At 48.7% G+C, this 14180-nt stretch overlaps 1 protein-coding gene across 1 annotated transcript in view; it reads left to right on the top strand.

The window, feature by feature from the left end:
• The window catches only part of ints3 (integrator complex subunit 3), a 105444-nt gene that overhangs the window by 52096 nt on the left and 39168 nt on the right, over positions 1-14180 (top strand). The window contains 7 exon segments of the mRNA XM_052045709.1: positions 662-787; positions 2277-2406; positions 4027-4053; positions 6573-6627; positions 10232-10335; positions 12402-12446; positions 13927-14046. Coding sequence (XP_051901669.1) covers positions 662-787; positions 2277-2406; positions 4027-4053; positions 6573-6627; positions 10232-10335; positions 12402-12446; positions 13927-14046 — 607 coding nt within the window.

Below are 14180 nucleotides of genomic sequence, written 5' to 3'. Positions count from 1 at the left end.
ATGGGCAAATGGGACTGGCTTAGAAGGGAATCTTGGTCGGCATGGAACAGTTGAGCTGAAGGGCCTGTTTCCATGCTGTGTGACTCCATGACTGTTAATCCAGACACTCGAGTTCAAATCCCTGCTCGGTAGCTGGAATTCAAATTTTTGTTAAGTTAGCTACCATTGGTGACTGTGAAACCAATGACCTTCACTGAAGGAAATTTGCTGTCCATCCCATTTCTAGTTTGTCTGTGAATCCATTGCCACAGCAATAACTGCCCTCTTAAAACAAACCAGCAAACCCACTCAGTTCAAGGGTGATTAACAATGCTGATAAACTGGCCTCACCAATGACACCCACATACTGTGAAAGAAGAATATGGGTGGTGGTGTGAGTCAGTTAATCAGTTTAATACCAATATTGTGTGCAGCCTGAATAAAATTGGGACACTCAGTCTTGTACCTAGATGTGGGTCCCTGCATTAAAACCGTCACTCAAAAGGTGTGGACTGACTGATGAGGTCGGGGCCGACCTGCAATGCTGGGGGCAAGGCAGGAGGAAATTTACCGCACACCTAATCTCGGCAGTCCTCGATTCTTGCAAGGGAGTAGCAGCATCCCGAACGCAAGTTGTTTTTTTTTAAAACAAAAATCAAGTCATAATTTTCTTCATTGACAGTTAAAATCGAAGAATCTGTTGCCATGGATATGGATAACCACGTCACTGACAAGGACCGAGAGGAGAATTGCTATGACAACACGGATGCTGCCTTCAGCGATGACGAGGAGGAGCTGAACAGTAAAGGTAAGCAGGGTGCGTGGTCCAGAGCCTGTTGCTGGGCCTGAAGACCAGCTGAGCCTCTCCACGTGACGTCTGACGGTTGTCCTTTTGTCAAGCCATCATTCCCTTTTCCGTTATCTATATGGGCCAAATTGAGCTGGAGTTAGCCCGTAGCCTGAACACACCACCTCTTTGCACTTGCCTGGGCTGGATGCAGCGTGGGTAGGGATGGGGCCAATCAGGCTGACCCTCCATGCCTGGGAGATGACCACTAAGGCTTCGGGCAGCTTACTGCTGGGATCCAACCCCCTCAGAAATCTGTATCGGGAGGCGAAAGTGGGTCAGACTTTGATCACCTGTTAATGTTGTCCAAGCTTAGTTTTTAAATGCTTCTGATGTCCAGGCACGCCTGCAGCTGACAAAAATTGCTGCAGGTAGGATGCATAGTGGTACAGCCAGTAGAGCCACTGCTTCACAGCGCTAGAGACCCGGGTTCGATTCCGACCACAGACACCGTGTCTGTGTGTGCGTGGAGCTTGCACGTTCTCCCTGCGACTGAGTGGGTTTCCCCCCAGGGTGCTCCAGGTCCCTCCCACATCCCAACGATGTGCAGGATTGGTGAGTTTATTGGCCACTGTAAATTGCCCCCCTAGTGTGTGGGTGAATTGTAGCATCTGGGGGGAGGTGATGAGAATAAGATATCGTTATTAGTCACCCGTACATCGAAACACAGTGAAATGCATCTTTTGCTTGGAGTGTTCTGGGAGCAGCTTGCAAGTGTCATCACGCTTCTGGTGCTAACATAGCATGCCCACAACTTCCTAACGTCTTTGGAATGTGGGAGGAAACCGGAGCACCCAGAGGAAACCCACGCAGACATGGGGAGAACGTACAAACTCCTTACAGACAGCGGCCGGAATTGAACCTGGGTCGCTGGCGCTGTAATAGTGTTACGCTAACCGCTACACTACCGTGGTGTACGGTTGATGACTTTTTGTCAGGGGGTGAAGGCTTGCCGATGGCAGCTCCTCTCTCTGGAACGAGCATCAGTAGAAAAAGGAGAGAGTTAAAAAGAACATTTGTCAGTTCCAGCTGGAGCTTTCTTTGTTTAGGTTTCTCTCCAAAGATTTGAGAAGCAATCTGATGTCTGCCCATTAGTTTGTGTTGAGGTGACAAATGTACAGGACACGGGGCTTGTTCTGTGGTCTTGGTTCTCAAATTTGTACCTGTTCCAGTTGAGATCCTTACCCTGTCAGACTCCAGACTCACCACTGTGTGTACAGTCTGAACTGCCAAGACGTCGACGATTCCTTCCACCCGCACAGTTGCTGCTCGACCTGCTGAATTCCTCCAGCAGATCGTTTGTTGAGTCCGGATTAGAAGTCTGCTAATTTAACCCTGCGCTGCCACTGCGGCCTTTGAGTGGTTTTGAGGATAAACTGTGATTCATCCTGTTAAGCTCACACCAGCTCTGCTTTGAGCAGTTTCTTTTAAAGACCTCTTTGTTTTTAAGGGAAGAAGCGTGAATTCCGGTTTCATCCAATCAAAGAAGCCATCGTGGAGGAGCCGGTCAATATCACACCCTACCTGGACCAACTAGACGAAGCGCTGCGGGAAAAAGTGCTACTCATTCAGAAGGGACGGTACGGAGCCAAAAAATCACGGTGCTGCTTGTGCCATTTACTTTTCAGAAACGGAGCAGCTCCTGAGTGGGGAATCTACCGGATTCAGCTTAGTTCAGCGCTGCTCCCTTACCCTACCTGATGTCAGGTTCTGTCATGTTTGTGCTTTTTACATAGAAACATAGGAAACCTACAGCACAATACAGGCCCTTCGGCCCACCAAGCTGTGCCGAACATGTACCTACCTTAGAAATTACTAGGCTTACCCATAGCCCTCTATTTTTCTCAGCTCCATGTACCTATCCAAAAGTCTCTTAGACCCTATCGTATCGGCCTCCACCACCGTTGCCGGCAGCCTATTCCATGCACTCACCTCTCTCTGAGTAAAAAACTTACCCCTGACATCTATATATCTACTCCCCAGCACCTTAAACCTGTGTCCTCTTGTGGCAACCATTTCAGCCCTGGGGAAAAGCCTCTGACTATCTGCACGATCAATGCTTCTCATCATCTTATACATCTCTATCAGGTCACCTCTCATCCTCTGTCGCTCCACGGAGAAAAGGCCGAGCTCACTCAACCTGTTTTCATAAGGCATGCTCCCCAGTCCAGGCAACATCCTTGTAAATCTCTTTTTTTTATATCACATTAAGCAATTCTCCTTCTATCTGACTCAGTATGGCTATTGGCGGTTAGTGTTCCACAGAGTAGCCTTCCCTGGGACGCTCAATTGGACAAAAACAGGCGCTTTATTAAATAGTGTTTGAATGATAAGACTTGAACTTGTCCTGGTGGGATAAATATGCTGAAGTTGCTGGTATTTAGTAGAGGAAAAGGTTAAACTACAACTGATACGGGGTGACGGGGCACCCGCTGGGTGCTGGTCTTGGGGCGGCGGGGCCCTGGGAGTGTCAACCTAGCTTTTGAGCTCAGTTCCCCGGGGTGGGACTTGAACCTGTGACTGTCTGCCTTGAGTAAGTGCTTGAGTTGAGTCTGGGACTGATTCAGTAGTTGTTGGATGGAGAGTGGGTGAGCAGCTGGGAGGGCCCTCAGTTGTTGGATATTGGGTTGGCCACTCTCCAGGAGGGTTCCAAGTTGACAGCCAGTGCTGGGGTGTGCATCCACTTTCTTTGTGGGCTCCATGTTGGCCAGGACACTTGTGAAACATGGGATCCCAGTCGAATCAGGATCAGGTATATTATCACTGACGTATGTCATGAAATTTTTTGTTCTGCGGCAGCAGGACAGAGCAAGACATAAGTTACTACAAGTTACAAAAATAAATAAATAGTGCAAAAGAGGAATAACGAGGTAGTGTTCATGGACCGTTCAGAAATCTGATGGCGGAGGGGAAGAAGCTGTTCCTGAAACGTTGAGTGTGGGTCTTCAGGCTTCTGTACCTGCTCCCCGATGGTAGTAACATATAAAGGGTGGTGAGGGTCCTTAATGATGGGATGCTTCTTGAGGCACCCCTCTTGAAGATGTCAGTAGTGCAGGTTTGAGAAGCCAGGGAGCGGGTAGTTGAGACTGAAAGTGTTACGGTTGATTTGATTACATGCTGATTATTGTCTTTTTTGCTTTCTCTCACCCACTCCCCCTCTTCCCCCCCCCCCCCCAAACTTGCCCACCTCATCCCGACAGAGAGGAAGATAATGACAACTATCGCACGTAAGCACTTTACCATTGGTCACCTTTCTCCTGTGCTGCACTGTTAAAGTTTCTCACCCACATTCTTAATATCTTGTTACCAGGTGGAGAGGGTTGAAGTGAGGGCTACTGTCCTCTGTAGCAGTTCAGACATTTGACTTGGGATCCACAATAGGCAAAAATCTGCTTCTGGCCCCCACATTCCTCAGTCTGGGAGGGAGAGCTTTGGCCAGCGGCTGAGGTTTGAAATGTCTACTTCCCAATCCTGGAGATATTCCATACCTCATTTTGTAATCACCTCAGCAATGGAGATGTGACTGAGATTGCTGCCATTTGAAAGGCTGACTGAGCCCCTAGATTAGTTTCCAGCCTGAAGCTCACGACTGGGGATCTGTTACTCCAGACATAAACCCTGTGAATCTCTTGATTAGATTCTAACCTGTAACTCTCTGCAGGATATTTGTTGTTCTGGATATTAAACCCCATGAGCCCCTCAGTTACATTCCAGCCTGTAACTCACTACTGAGCATATTCTATTCCAGATATAAACCTCCCAATCCCCTTGATTAGATTCCAGCCTGTAACTCGCTCCTGGATATTTGTTGTTCTATATGTAACTGCTTCAGACCTAATGGTTAGTTGCCAGCTTATAAGTTACTTCATGTGATTTCCCACCCCATCCTCTGTGAAACCCCTTGGTTTGTTGGATTCCAGGCTTTAACTCACTTCAGGGTTTCTAGTCCATCTTTTCCTGAATGGTCTGCAAAGACCAAAGTAGTTGTGAGATCGTGCTTGAGGGGGTGGTGTTGAGCCATTATCCTGACCTACTGCAGCCCAGATGATGGGTTCCCATTTTGGCTTGGTGGCTACAAAGGAACAGCTCTGTATTCCCGAGTCAGGACTCAGAGGGGAGCCCCGAGGAGTCAATGTTCCCCTACGCCTGTTGCTCCTGTCCTCCTCTGTGGAAGAGGTTGTGAACATGGGAGCTGCTGTTGACCAAGTCCTGGCAGGTCGGCTGCAGTACTTTTTTGTAGATGGTGCACACCTCAGCCGTGGTGTGCTGGTGGGGCAGGTTAGTTAGTCGGGTCGTGAACAGGTTGCCAGCCAAGCAGGCTACTTTTATTTCCACATTTTCTCCAAGGAGGAGGCCATTCAGTCCATGTCTATGCCAGCTCACAGAGCAATCCCATTTCCCCCCCCCCGCTAACCCTAACCTATTTACCCCACGTTCCCATCAATTCATCCACACACTCGGGGCAATTTACAGCAGCCAATTTAGCGTCTTCAGAGGAAATGGGGGGGGCGGGGTGGTGGGGTGGGGTAAGAGGTCTGTCACGGAGATCATGCAAACTCCACACAGTATGTGAAGTCAGGATTGAACCACTGGGACTGTGAGGCAGCAGCTGTGCCACAGTGCCACCCTTAGTTGGTAAATTGGTTTATTATTGTCACATTTACTGAGGTACAGGGAACAGCTTTGTTTTGCATACCATCCATACAGTTCATTTCACCACATCAGCACATGGAGGTAGTACAAGGGAAAAGCAATAACAACGCAGAATATAGTGTTCCAGTTACAGAGAAACTGCAGTGCAGGCAGACAATAAGGTGCAGGGTCACAACGAGGCAGATTGTGAGGTGTCCTGGACTTATCCTGGAGGTGTTGAGCTGTATTCACATAGCTGGCTGATGCTGACATCTGAAAGGAAAAATCCCTCCTGTGAGTTCTGTTCCAACAACGTTTGTGAAATGGTACCCACGATGATGACAACAGGCATGTCAGATCGCCCGAGCTGTACACACTGAATGCAAAATCCGGAATTCAGCCTAACAGACGAGAGTTGGGAGCCCGGCTCTGAGGTTGTGAGCCCCACACCCTTGCATCTCCCAAGAGCAAAATCTCCGACTGGCACGGGAGAGGGTAGTGAATCTCTGGAATTCTCAACTCGTGGAGGCTAAATTGTTTGGGTTATAAAGAGGAGGTAGGTCTCCGAGAGATTGGAGAACTGGCACTGTTATTCAAGTTCACTTTATTGTCATAGACATACCCAGGGTATAAGTGCCACAAAAATTAGCTTGTTGCAGCAGCAGCTCAGTACATTATAACCGTGACAAACGTCAGATTTATTATCAGTGACTTGTATGACGTGAAATTTGTTTTGCGGTAGCATTACAGTGCAAAGACAAAATTACTGTAAATTACAAAATAGTGCAAAAAAATGAACATAAACTTTAATATGATAATAAACGGTGATGCTTATCTGGAGTAAGCTGTCAGAGGTGATAGAAGCAGATACAAATGTTTAAAAGGTACTCGGGAAAAGCGTAGAGGGATACAGGCTGTACACAGGCAAATGGGATTAACATGGGTGTCACTGTCGACATGGATGAAATGGGCTGACTTGTGCTGTAAGCTTCTCTGATTCATTGAAAAGGAAATGAGACCTGGGGCAGATCAGCCATGATCATATTTGAATAGTGGACGTAAGTGACCTGCTTGCGTTCTCACTGATTTGTTCTGTTTTCTCACTCTCTTTCAGTGACACGGAGATTCAGTGTGAAATAATGCAGGAAATTGTGGATATGATACTGGAGGTAAGCATTCCATGTACCCTCTTGTAATCCTGATATCATTGCAGCTCGTTAGACTCCAATCATCCCTCTCCCTGTCAAGGGTCAGAAAGTAAGGGGCGGCACAGTAGTGTAGCGGTTAGCGCAACGCTATTACAGCGCCAGCGATCGGGGTTCGATTCCCGTCGCTGTCTGTAAGGAGTTTGTGCGTTCTCTCCTGTCTGCGTGGGTTTCCTCCGGGTGCTCCGGTTTCCTCCCACATTCTAAAGATGCACGGGTAGGTTAATTTGGGGGTTTAAAACGGGCGGCGCGGACTTGTTGGGCTGGAAGGGCCTGTTACCACGCTGTAAATAAAAATTTAAATTTAAAATTTAAAGCTGGCTGTGTCGTCCAGGGTCAAGAGGGATTTCATTGAATCATTGTATGGTACAGCACACAAGGAGACTGTTCAGCCCATCTTGTCCGTGCTGGGCTCTCCACCAGAACTTCTCCAAATTCTCAATAGGATTTAGAGGGGTGTTTGAAGTCAGGAATGGTTAAATAGATTACACTGAGAGGGTGAGTGTGTGTGAGACCAGCTCCAACACTGAAGTGGCAACAACCAGAGGACCGTGGAGAAGCAGAGAGAACCAAGCACAGCACAAGGGAAAGCTTTCCTACATAATGTGGCATGAAGGCAGGAATGCTGGAACCACTCGGCAGGTATGTGGAGACACAAACAGAGTTAGCATTTCTGCTCAGTGGCCCTACATCAGATTTTATTTCAGACTTCCAGCATCTATTTTTAATTTCCAGTTGTGAGTACGTGGACTGTAGAACCAGGTTATGGTGCTGGGAAGAGATGCAATGAGCTTTAGCTGTTCATTTTGAAGACTTTGAAATTGTAGAGGGAGTGGTTAGTGTAACGCTATTCCAGCGCCAGCGACCCAGGTTCAAATCCGGCTGCTGTCTGTAAGGAGTTTGTACGTTGTCCCTGTGTCTGCGTGGGTTTCTTCCAGGTGCTCCGGTTTCCTCCGACGTTCCAAAGACGTACAGGTTAGGAAGTTGTGGGCATGCTGTGTTGGTGCCGGGAGCGTGGCAACACTTGCGGGCTGCCCCCAGCACATTCTCAGTAATGCAAAAAGACGCATTTCCCTGTGTGTTTTGAAGTACATGTGAATAATAAATTAATATTTAAAAATATCTAAATTGGATTAACTCGCTTGTAAGAGCTATTACAAACTCAAAGGGCCGAACAGCCTTGTGCATTGCACAATTCCACATAAGGTAGGCAAGGCAGAGGAAGGTGCAGTGCAAATGGGATTAGTGTAGATGGGCATAGAGGTCAGCATAGACAAGGTGGGCGGAAGGGCCCGTTTCTGTGCTGTACAACTCTTTGATGAAGGGAATTTATTACGTTACATAGAGATGAACCATTACTAGGCCAAGTGAGGGCACGGTCTTAGAAATAAGAGTCAGGCTTGTCTGGAGAAGTTGGGAATCCTTCTCATGGGGTGGTCAAAATTTTCGATTTATTAGCGACTGACATTTGCAGCCTCAGGTTCCAGTCTCACTTGTGTCTGGGGAATCTCTTTATCTTTCAGGTGACTGGAATTTGGAGGGGGGAGGGTGGGCGGTGGTGGGAGGGGGGGAAGGGAAGGGGGGTCTTGAGTTACAAGGAGAGGTTGTGTAGACTAGGACTTTATTCCCTGGAATGTAGGAGATTGAGGGGTGACCTGATAGAGATGTATAAGATCATGAGGGCACAGGGTGAAAGCACATAGTCTTTTTCCCAGGAAGGGGGGTGCTAAAAATGAGGGTATAGGTTTAAGATCAGAGGTGAGAGATTTAAAAGGGACATCAGGGGCAGCTTCTTCATGCAAAGGGTGGTGCGTATTTGGAATGAGCTGCCAGAAATAGTGGTTGAGGAGGGCACATTAGCAACATTTACAAGCTGTCTAGATAAGTCCATGGATAGGAGGGGTTTAGAGGGCTATGGGCCAAACACAGGCAGATGGGACCAGCTCACTGAGCAACACAATTGGCATGGATGAGTTGGGCCGAAGGGCCTGTTTCCATGCTCTATGAGTCAATGCCCCAGACCCAAGCTGTCTGTCCCAGCACCCGGCTCGGCTGGAGTGGGACTTGAACTCAAGCCAGAGCTGTCGAGCTTTTGCAGAGTTGGCCTGCAGCTTGCAGAGGGACGTGAAGTTGCCGATGCTTTGGTCTTCAGGCAGCTTGTTGCAGCCAATCCCAGCCCACTGGCCAGTTGCCACAACTAGAACTTGAACCACACATTGTTGGTGGGTCTGGTACACATTGAGGGTTTTGTCTTGGGAGTGGAGTGGGCCAGAGGAATTTTGTACAATTAACTTTTAAAACAGCTTAAGAGAAGTCAGTGTGAGGGGAAGAACAGAAGTGTCCCTCAAACCATGGCCTCAGCTCCCTCAAGTTCAGGGTTCCAACCTGAAACGTCGACAGTTCCTCTCCCCCCACAGATGCTGCTCGACCTGCTGTGTTCCTCCAGCAGACTGTTTGTTGCTCCAGGTTCCAGCATCTGCAGCCTCTTGTGTCTCCATACTCTCACCTCTCCTAAATCTGATTGATCAACTGCAAAGCTTTTAATCTGTCACCTTCCTTTCTGTTGGAGACTCTTTGTGTTGAAGGAAGGCTTTGAAACAAACTCAAGTCTGGATTGACTTGAGAAATGGAGGAGTATTCAACGGGAATAGGAGTAGGGTGACCCATGTGACAGATGCCACATTCTGTCACCTCCTGAAGCACAAGGTTGAGGGTTTGAGCCTTGTGGCAGATGACATTGAGGGCTCAGAACTGAGGAGCAGCTCTGAGGAAACAGCATGCTGGGGGCAGTGTCAAGGGAGCATCCAGCTATCCGAGGCGCAGTTGTTGGAGTGCAGTTGTATCGGCCAGTCTAGGAGCTGTTAGGACAGGTGAGGCAGGTTTTGAGTAGCGTTTTGTGTTGAGGAAGCGATTCGGACAGCAGAAAGTTTAGGGAGGTAGAAGTGTTCAGGGGTTCACAGGTGGCCAGGGTTGGAGCAGGGGTAGGGTTGCCAGACTGGAGAAGGTTACAAGCAAACCCACTGAGGGACAGCATGACCAGAGCAGGAGAATCGAGCAGTTGTGATGCTGGGAGCCACGGTATGTCAGGGAACGCAGTGGGGCAAGTGAGTTAGGGCAGTGGAACCAAACCTCAATCTAAGCACCAGAGACTCCAGATGTTGGAATCTGGAGCAACAAACAATCTGCTGGAGGAACTCAGCGGCTTGAGATCTGGTAGGGGGAAAAGGTGTAGAGGGGTGGGAGAGGAATTTGAGGCAGGGTTTCGACCTGAAATGTCAATGATTCCTTCCTTACCCTCCTCACCTCCCCCCAACCCCCCCGCCCCCCCTCTCCCCCACCCAGATGTTGCTCAACCCACTGAGTTCCTCCAGCAGATTGTTTGTAGCCTCGATTTAGGTTGGCTAGATGGTGAATGCTTTGAAACTTGGGGCAATTAAGTCTGTGCTGTTCCAGAATGCACAGCAGCTCCCAGTCATGTGCAAGCATTCCTGTCAGTGGTCTTCATTAATGGAGCAGTCTTCTAACTTGTCACACTCTCTCTCTCTCCCTCTCTCTCTCTCTCTGGAAGGACGACTTTGATTCAGAACTCATGGTGACATTGGCTTCTTGCCTAGTTGAATTGTTCAAGGGACACTTCAGGGGAGAAGTGCTACCTGAGGAGATCACAGAGGAGTAAGTTTTCACTTGCGGATGTTTTTTTGTGTGTGTGTTTGCACATTGATATCATCCCAAGTTCGGGCAGATTGGATGGAGATGAGGGCAGGGTTTGGTTATAAGAGGTGGGGAAGGGCAGGAGCTGAGGAGCGAATCAGTAGACCATTCCTCCATATCATCGGTGGGACAAGCTCTGGACAAGCAGTGTGCTATTTGACATCACAACCTGCCCCGGACTCCCAAACTCACCACAGCGCCAAACTTTTTAAAAAGTAGCAGGAGATTGGAGAAGTAGGAAGGGATACAAACTGTTCCCGATTTCTTCCCAGATGGAGCTGAATAGAGAGTTGAAGGGAGCATCTTTTTAAATTTTATCACCTCTCTCCCACCTCCTGTTTCCCTCGGCCTCCGGCTAGTCCTGTTTTACTGCCCTCTTCCTGACTGGTGCCCCACCAGCGCTCCCTCTGCGCTGCGTTTTACCCCCACCCCACCCCGACAGTACAGCTGCCCCCCTCCCCCTCGTACCGTGGTGCTCCCTGGCTCAGCTCAGCGCTCCCTGGCTCAGCTCAGCACTCCCTCGCTGCAGCCCGTCAGTGTGGCGCTGGATCCACTGAACGCCACGGTATTGGCCTAAATGTTCATTTGAGTGCCCGGGGGTGGGACTTGAACCTAAATTTAACGTGAGTTAGCCCTGTAGGCGGCAGTTTCTAATGCAGCATTTGTGGGGAAGCTGCAACTGATTCACCTTTGGCTCACTGGGACTTGGTGTACCTCACACCCACAACCCTCAGTCTGATCAAACGTAAAATGGCTCGCCACATGAGCTGCATTATTTCAACTGCTTAATTGTTTCTTAATTAGTCTGTAAATGTCGCTGCTGAGTCTGGGGCTCAGGTGCTATTATTCAATGCAGTTTCACAGCCAGGGTTAAGTACAGGATTGTCGGTTGATTATTAAGTTAATAAGTGTAAGTGCGTCATTAATTATCAAAGGCTGTTGCTCAGTAGCAATGGAGACTGAAGTAGTTATTCAGGGCCCATGTTATACTCTGGGCAGAGCCGAAACAATTCTGAAATGGATTTGGCTTCCTAAAAATGGGGTATACAACATTTATAAAAGTAAATGAACTATATTTAAAAGGTATTTGGACAGGTACATGGATAGGAAAGGTTAAATATGGGCCAAACATGGGCTTTGATAGGAATCTTGGTCGGCACGGACCAGTTGGGCCGAAGGGCCTATTTCCCTGCTCTGTGACTCTATATACAATGTAGAACGAGGTCATTTGGTCCCTGCAGGTGTTAATGCTTCATTCCAACCTCCTCGCATCTTTCCTCGTCTAAATCCATCTACGTAACCCTCTTTCCATTTTGTTTGCTCGGCCTCCCCTTAACTGTGTCGAAACTCTTCCTGTGGCGGTAAAGCTCACTCTTGCAGACGAAAACCATGGTTGTTTTGGTCTGAGTTTTTAAGGAAGGAGATAATTGTCTCGGAAACAGTGCGGTATATCGGGAGTCGTTAATGTACACCAATGCAAAACGAAAACTCATCGCCACCACAGCCAGACCTAACCTGACGTGAGCCCAAGGGATTAATTTTCTTTATCAAATTGACCATCAACCAGAATTTCACACAGCGCCTGACCAGGTACTCAGGTGACCTGCAAGAACCCTGTATGGCCCCCATTAACATACGACTGTGTGTCTAGTAGGGACCCAGTCCAGTCTATTCCAAGGGCTTGCACACCTGAACCTAACGTGTGTTCGGGTCTCATCGAGCTCTGCTCTCCCAATCTTCCTTCTCGTCCCTAATTTCCACCCACTGCCACATTAACGGTCGTGCCATCAGTTCCCTAGACTGTCCGTAACCCCTCTGCCCGTCCGTTCTAGCCAAGCTGCTCTTCAAACCGTGCCTTTTTGACATCGGTTTTGGAGACCTCACTTTAGTATCTGCTCCTGTTGTTGGTTGTTGAATTCTGTTTGATTACACTCCCGTAAAGCTCCCGGGGCCGTTTTGCTGCATTAATGGTTCTGTATTTATAAGCTGTTGTTCGGTGTGTGACATTTTAATTATTTATGTTGCAGGTCTCTGGAGGAGTCTGTGGGAAAGCCACTCTACGTAACCTTCAGGTAGGCGCAGGCCGCTGACTCAATTCCTGAAGATGTGAAACTGCGCCACAAAATGAAAGCCAGCTACGACTTAGTCCCTCTCTCCGCTCCCCCCCCACCCTCGCCGTCTCTCCGCCCACCCCCCAGAATCCTGAACCAAGGACTCAACATTGCAATTTCCTGTGGGTCACCCAAGGATCTTTACAACACAGTGGGGGGCAATATGTACAACTTGGGAAGAGCTTTGCAGCCCAGTCCCAGTTCTTGCCTGTTGTTGTGTGGGTTATCAAGTGCACATCCGTGTACTTTCCGAGTGTGCTGAGTGCCTCTGCCTCCCAGACTCCCAGGACTCTCCCGCTGAGGCAGTTTCTCTGGATCGTTACATGAAATCTATTTCTCCCAGTTACTGCCACTTCTGCTGAGATGTAGTCACACAGCAGAGAAACGGGCCCACCAGGTCCCCGCTGACTATCAGGTGCCAACCCACGATGATCCCATTCACCAGCTCTTGGTCCATAGCCTTCTGTGGCGATTCAGGTAATCGTCCAGATACCAATGCCGTGAGCATATCTGCCTTTCAGGCAGTGTGTTCCAGATTGAGCCTGAGCCCGGGGTGTGTGTGTGTGTGTCACTTTTCTAGAGCCATAATTCATAGGAGCAGAATTAGGAACAGATGCTGCCTAACAGAATAAAGTCTGTCCATCGAGTCTGCTCCGCCTTTCGATCATGCCTGATTTACTTTTCCCTCTCATCCCCATTCTCCTGCCTTCGCCCCGTAACCTTTGACATCCTCGCTAATCAAGAACCTATCAACCTCCGCTTTAAATACACCCAGTGACTTGGCCTCCACAGCCGTCTGTGGCAGCGAATTCCACAAATTCACCGCCCTCTGGCTAATGAAATTCCTCCTCATCTAAGGGGATGGCCTTTTATCCTGAGGCTGTGCCAGTAGTGTTTCCCACTACTGGAAACATCCTGTCCACGTCCACTCTGTCTAGGCCTTTCAATATTCGGTAGGTTTCAATGTGATTTCTCTCCCCATCTTCTAAACTCAAACTCAGGCCCAAAGCCATCAAACACTCCTCATACACTAACCCTTCCATCATTCTTGTAAACCTTCTCTGGACCCTCTCCAACGCCAGCACATCCTTCCCTAGATATGGGGCCCAAAACTGCTCACAATACTCCAAATGTGGTCTGACCAATGCCTTATAAAGCCTCAGCATTACATCCTTGCTTTTGTACTGTAGTCCTCTCTGGAGCCACTGACATCTATTGCCTGTCCCTTGGATGGATGGTGGCAAGCTGTTGCCAAGCAGCTGCAGCCCATTTGGTGAGGGTGCTTCCGCTGTGCAGGGAGTTCCAAGATTTGGACCCAGCGACGATGAAAATGTCTTGATGCCTTTGCCACCTTTGTCCCTTCCGGGTGGCGGAGGCCACTGTTTTGCAGGATTCTGCTCATGAGGGGGAGCTGCGATTAATTCTCCTCGTTTCTGCCCAGGAATCTGTGCCAAATGCAGGAAGACAACAGCAGCTTCTCTTTGCTCCTGGAACTCTTATCCGAACTATACCAGAAGCAGCCGAAGATCGGTTACCACCTCCTCTACTATCTGCGAGCCAGGTAGGAGTTGGTAAATGTACCTTGCGCCTGTTCTCAAATACAAGCCGAACCTCGTGCAGTTAAAATGTTTCACAAGGGTTTTTGCGTAGTACTTTTCCCAGCCCTGGTGTTACGGCCATTCGGAACAGTTTGTT

This window comes from Pristis pectinata, chromosome 40, assembly GCF_009764475.1.
Source record: "Pristis pectinata isolate sPriPec2 chromosome 40, sPriPec2.1.pri, whole genome shotgun sequence".
In the NCBI taxonomy this organism is placed as follows: Eukaryota; Metazoa; Chordata; class Chondrichthyes; order Rhinopristiformes; family Pristidae; genus Pristis; species Pristis pectinata.
Note: the sequence above shows the minus strand (reverse complement) of the source record. Positions and strands in the feature narration are given on the sequence as shown.